Raw genomic sequence first — 5,890 nt, forward strand, 5'->3', positions numbered from 1 at the left:
CCTGGGGCCTCCGGGCCCCATTTCAGGGAGGAGACGGGGAGGCGGGGGGCGGGGGCAGGGTCTCTCGGGGGTCTCGCAGGGCCTGTCCAGGGCCTTGTGGGTGGAACACTGTTGGGGATGCGCCATGAGGCCAAAGGGGTGGCCTGTTCCGGGCCGTTGTGGGCACCCCTCAAGTGCTGGGGCCGTTGGGTGAGGCAGTGAGGGCTGTGCCCCCCGGTGGGGCGCGAGGGGAAGGAGCCACGACCCATCGATGGGCACAGGGAAGGGCCGCGGGGCCTGGGGGAGCTCGGCCGCTTCTCAGTGGGATGTGCCAGAGGGGTCAGCATCCAGGCTGCACCCCGCCCATGCCCAGCTCGGGCTCCCACTCCTGGGGGTTGCCGGGGGAGCTGAACCCTGGGGTCCTGGCTACTTTCGGGCCCACGGGGCCTGGCGGGAGTCCGTTGGAGGGGTCAGGGCCGGGGAGACGCACAGATCTGCTCCCCGGAGCGCACGGTGCCCCCAGGCGGGCCCTGCTCCTCGGAGCCTGGGGTCCTCCCTTGCAGAGCGCGCATCGCAAGACCTACCCCGCGGGCTCTGGGGAGGGTCCCGGAGGCCAGGAGCCCGGCCCTCGCCGGGCAGGCCTGGGGTGGCCGTGGGTGCCCCCCGGTTTATATTCTCCCTAAGGACCCCTCAGAAGGGCACCGCCCGGGGCAGCGTGGGAGAGGCTGCCGGGGGGGGGGGGGACGCGGACAGACACCCCGGAGCATTGGAGGAGGTCGGGGGGGGCACACCGGCTGCCCCAGCGGGTCCCCGGAGTAGCCCCGTGGGGGTCCCCGGAGGAGGGAGGTTTGGGGCCGCGAGAGGCGCTGCTGCGGCGCCGGCCGCCAGGGGGCAGCAGAGGCCAGGGAAGGAGCCGCCGGTCACTCCGGCAACGTGCAGGCGACGGCACCTCGAGTCTTGAGCGGCGGAGGCAGCCTGGCCGTCCAGCCACCCTGGGCGCTGGGGGGCCGACACCCCGGGGCTGCGTGTGGGTCCACGGCCTTGACCACCGTAGCTTCAGAGCTCTAACCGTCCTGACCCTCCGTGTCCCCCTGAGAAAGGGCCCATGTCCCTGGCAGGAGAGTGAGTTGTGTCTGTTACACCCCCGGCCCCCCCAAACTCTAGCAGATTAAAAATGCAATAAAAGTGCGTTTCTCATTCCATCCCAGTCGGGTGGGTGTGCAGAGGGGCCGGTGCTCGGCTCTGCTGGTCACTCAGGGCTTCTGCTCCTAGGGGCCCTGCTGTTCCCAGGTGTCCCCTCCTGCCCGCCCCCCCCCCCAGGCCAGCAGAGGGGGAGAGGCTCCGGGGCTGGTTCTGAAGGTGGCTCGTGGTGCTGGGCACCTCGGCTCATGTTTTGTGGCCTCTCCAGGTGCTCAGAGGAAACGGGAGGCTCAGGGAATGGGTCCCCTTGGCTCTGCTGGGGTGTGTGTGGGGGTCAGGATGGTGAGGTGCCCGCTGCCAGATGCCAGCAGGGGCCAGGTGTGACCCACACCCCCACACAGGGCTCCCCGACTCCCTGGCTCACAGGGCTTGTGGTGCCGGTCCTCAGGGCCAGCGCCCGCCCCGGCTCTGCTGTTTGCAGGAATACGGCGTAGGGACGTGCTTTCCTTTCTTCTCTGGGATGTATTTTTCATTACAAACGCAGAGCTTGGCTGTGGCAGCCAGAGAGAGGTTTGCTTGCTTGGGCCCCCTGGGGTGGAAGTGGGCCTCCGACTCCCCTCCCCCCATCCCCCAGCCTCGTGGCTGCCCTTCCCCAGCTCAGTGTCCCTGGCCGGAGGCGAGGGCCCCATCCCGGGTCCTGGGACCAGCAGATTCTTAAGCTGTTGCGCACCATTCTTGATGAAACTCAGGGTCACAGGCTCAGGGTTACCTCTGCTCAGAGAGCACGTGGTCCCATGGCCCCGGGCCCTGTGGCTCTCGCAACCCCTTTCCCGATAAAACAGGTGAGGTATGTGGACATGTTCCTCCCAGTCCTTGGGGGCAAGACTCAGTGTCACATGCCGCTGGGTCTGTCATCATCACGGGGGCTGGGGGGCTGGGCCCCACCTGCCTGAGCTAGGTGGCACCCCGGAGGTGTTCAGCGGGCACCACAGGCAGTGGGAACTGCCCTCCCCGGCCCATCCACAGGCCTGTCCCTCGCCTGGGTTGGTGCCCTCTCCCGTCTGCCCCTCTCCCTTCAAGCCTCGCCTCCCCCAGCCTTCCCCCAGGACACATTCGCATGTTATCACCTTGTTCCATCCCTGGTGTGTCCTGGAACCCACCTGGCCCTAGGTCAGAGGCAGGCAGATCGGGGTCGTGTCCGCCTTACTTCTCCTGCTGACTCATGGGCTCACGCAAGGCAGGGGCTGAGAGCTCAGGGTCCTTGGGGCCTTGGGTCCCGGCCCCACCGCCGGTTGGGCCAAAGGGAGCGTGAGAGGAAGCTGGCTGGTTGGGGCGGCCACTGGAGAGCACAGGGGCGTACCAAGGGGCGCTGTGTGGGGAGGAAGCCCTGAGCCGGGGGCCAGCCCGTCATCCCTGACTCTGCGGTAGGGCCCTCTGGCTCGCATGCCCGGCCATTCTTTCCCCAACAACCAACAGTATTCATGGGGCGTACCTGAGGGGTGCCGGCCCTCCACTGTGACGGGGGAGAGGTGCAGGGCCGCCTGCCTGCTGGGCCCCTGTGTGTGTGTGGGGGGGGGGGGGCGGTGCTCCCCATGTGACGAGGGACAAGGCTGGCACAGAGGATCGGCAAAGCCAGTCAAGACCCTAGGCTGGGCGGTGCCAGGCCCACCCCCAGGGAGAAGCCTCCAGCGCCCTGTCCAATACCCCACCCGGCACAACAGCCTCAGCCCAGCCTGGAGGGGCCTGGCCCAGCCTGAGAGGCTGCCGGACCCCTGGTCAGTGACACAATGGCCATAACCTGTTTCCCGTCCTCCGGGCAGAGCCGGGAGGGTCCCAGAAGCTTGAGGCTTCAGACCCGGGCTCCGGCGGGGGGCTGAGGGCCAGAGCTCGAGGTGGCGGCCACTTCGCCGCCGCTGCCGCTCGGGTGCAAGCGCGGAGCTGACCCTCGCTCCGTCCCTCCGGCCTCCCTCCTCCCGCTCCGGGCCCTTAGGGCCAGCAGGTGTGTCGGGGCTCCAGGTGCGCGGAGCCCCACGGGGGACACAGCCCGGGGCGCGCGGGGCGGCCGAAGACCCCGTCTCGCTGCCGCCGGGGGCGAGCTGGGCGCGGCGGGGGGAAGCCCCGTCGGAGGCGCGGGAAGCCCGATGCCCAGCGCGGGCGGCGGGCCGGGCGCCCTCGGGGGGCGAGTCGGTGCTGGCCGGGCGCCGGGTCCGCAGCGCCAGGGCGGGCGCGCCGGCGGAGGGGGGCGCCCGAGCCGCGGCCGCGCCGCAGCCCCCGCCTGCAGACAAAGGAGCCCGCGGGGGGCGGGAGCGGGGTGGGGGGGCTGCGGGGGGGGGGATGGGGCGAGGGGGCGGGGCGCCGCGGTGTCACGTTACCGCCCGCAGCGTCCTTTAACTCGGGCCCCGCCCCGCGCCCGCGCCCCGCGCCCGCGCCCCGCCAATCCGCCCGCGCGCCCCGCCCCCTCGGGTGGGTGTGTGCTCGCGGCCAATCGCCGGGCGCGCGGGGGGAGCGGCGCCGGCCAATGGGCGCCGTGTTGTTGAAACTGAAAATACTACTTTATGCTAATCGCGGCGGGGCCCGCGAGCCGCGGGGGTGGGACCCTCGGGTATAAAGGGGCGCGCGAGGGCTGGGCGCTCCACTGCCAAGTGCTCTGCGCTCGGTGGGTGCCAACCAGGCCAGAGCCGGCCCAGCGAGCGAGGACAGGCACCGAGGGGGCGCGGCCGCCGGCCGGACGACGCAGCGAGCGCGACTCAGGACCGTCCAGGGCCCGACAGGCAGGTAGCCGCCGCGCCACCCTCCGCCGCGTCCCTTTGCCATGCAGACTCCAACTGCGCGGGGTCTCCCTTGCGCCCGGCCTCCGCCCTCTCCTCCTCCTCCTGTCCTGTCCTCTCTTCTCCCGCGGCCCGGGCTCCCGCTGCCCCTTGCCATGTCCGACGTGTATCTCTGCAGCGACTTGGCAATGGAGCGCCTTGTCTCCCGCCGCACCTATCCCCAGTTAGTGCGCTCTAGCGCCTGCCGCAGCCTCTTTGGGCCTGTGGACCACGAGGAGCTGAGCCGCGAGCTGCAGATGCGCCTCGCCGAGCTGACCGCCGAGGACCAGCGCCGCTGGGACTACAACTTCCAGCAGGACATGCCGCTGCGAGGCCCCGGACGCCTGCAGTGGACCGAGGTGGACAGCGAGTCGGTGCCCGCCTTCTACCGCGAGACCGTGCAGGTGGGGCGCTGCCGCCTGCTCCTGGCGCCCCGGCCCCGCCCGGACGGCGCGGGCGCTAACCCGCCCCCCGGGCCGCCGGCCGACGAGCCCCTCGACGGCCTGGGGGAGGCGCCGGCGTCGCCGCAGTCCAGCGGCCCGGCCGCGTCTCCCGACCCGGCCCCGGCCGAGGCGCCGCAGGAGGGCGCGGAGCAGGAGGCGGGCCCGCCCCCGCGCAATCCCGAGCCCCTGGCCGAGCCGCCCAACAGCGGGATCTCGGGGCGCCCCGCGCCGGGCGCGGCCGCGGCCGCCGCCGCCGCCGCCGCCACCCCCGCGGCCGCCGCCACCGCGTCCACCGCGGCCGGAGCTGCCGGCCCCGCTGCCGCCGCCGCCGGAGGCGCCGCGATCAAGAAGCTGCCGGGGCCTCTGATCTCTGGTGAGTCCCGAGCAGCCCCGCCCCGGCCCGGCCCGGCCCCGCTTTGTCCAGCTGGCCGGGCTCCGCGGCCCTCGGGGGGCCCCGCTCAGGTCCCCGCCTCCTCCCGTGGCGTTAAAGGGCCCGCGCGGCGCGCAGGGTGCGGCTGCGCCCGGCCCGGCCCCGCCCCGCTGTCGGGCCCGCGGCCGCTCCCGGGGGCGCGCGGGGCGGGAGGGGCGCCGTCGGGGGCGGCGAGGTCCCCTCCCGGCCGCGGGCGGCCCTGGCAGGGCGTGGCCGGGCGCGGCGATCTCGGGGCGCAGGGGGTTAAGTGTGCGGCGGCCCCGGGGGGCGGGGGGTTGGCCGCGGGACAGCGGGAAATGCTTACACAGCACTTCGCGAGGCGACGTAAACAAAGCTGACCCGCCGCGGACCTCGGCGCGGGCGGGACGCGCCCCACTCGGGCCCGCCGGCCGCGCGCGCCGCGCCCCGCGCCGTCGGGGGTCCCCCGGGCCCCTGCCCTGACTCGCTGCCCGGGCTCTCGCCAGCAGACTTTTTCGCCAAGCGCAAGAGACCCGCGCCTGAGGCCAAGGCGTCCAACGAGGTGCCCGGAGGATGCACCGCGCCTGGCGGCGGAGCTCCGGGATCCTCGGAGCAAACCCCCCGTAAGCGTCTGAGATGAGGTGAGTGCGGCTCGGGGCGCGGGGCGGGGTCCTGGGGCCCCCGCGGCCCCCCGCTCACCGCGCCCCGTCTCTCTGTCTCTGTCTCTGTCTCTCTCCCCCCAGCCTCTTGCCCAAAGAGCCCGAGGGAGCCGCTGGGCAGCGGACAGGAGGAGCTGGGCCTCGGCTGGGACCGTCCATGTAGCAAGCAACCGGTGGCAGCTGCCGCGAAGCAGCCTTCGGTTTTGTGTTTCAAGTTGGAAAACTGTGCAATGTATTAATAACTCCTTTATATCTAAATGTATTCTGCCCGAGGAGTACACTGGTCCCAAGGTGTAAAAGCTTTAAGAGTCATTTATAGAAAATGTTTAATCTCTGCTGAAACTCAGTGCAAAAAAAAAAATGAAAAAAAGAAAAAAAAATGAAAAAAATGTATATTTGTACAAAAACTTAAAAAAAAAAAAAGTTATACTAACTTATATTTTCTATTTATGTCCAGGCGTGGGCCGCTCTGCC

The 5,890-nt window shown here is 70.9% G+C and overlaps 1 protein-coding gene across 4 annotated transcripts; it reads left to right on the forward strand.

Annotated features, from left to right (window-relative positions):
* Positions 1–3,805: 3,805 nt before the first annotated feature.
* Positions 3,806–5,675, forward strand: CDKN1C (cyclin dependent kinase inhibitor 1C). Of its 4 annotated transcripts, none has more exons than XM_087822079.1 (4): positions 3,806–3,890; positions 4,066–4,742; positions 5,264–5,398; positions 5,501–5,675. In XM_087822079.1, the coding sequence occupies exons 2-3, from the start codon at positions 4,076–4,078 to the stop codon at positions 5,395–5,397; spliced, it is 801 nt and encodes a 266-aa protein (XP_087678205.1). In that variant the 5' UTR covers positions 3,806–3,890; positions 4,066–4,075; the 3' UTR covers position 5,398; positions 5,501–5,675. The 4 variants fall into 4 exon arrangements, with proteins under 4 accessions (XP_087678205.1, XP_087678204.1, XP_087678203.1 ...); XM_087822078.1 differs by having other exon boundaries at positions 3,814–3,894; XM_087822077.1 differs by lacking the exon at positions 3,806–3,890 and having other exon boundaries at positions 3,936–4,742.
* Positions 5,676–5,890: the final 215 nt, after the last annotated feature.

Source organism: Miniopterus natalensis, chromosome 11 (assembly GCF_054644295.1).
Source record: "Miniopterus natalensis isolate mMinNat1 chromosome 11, mMinNat1.hap1, whole genome shotgun sequence".
NCBI lineage: Eukaryota > Metazoa > Chordata > Mammalia > Chiroptera > Miniopteridae > Miniopterus > Miniopterus natalensis.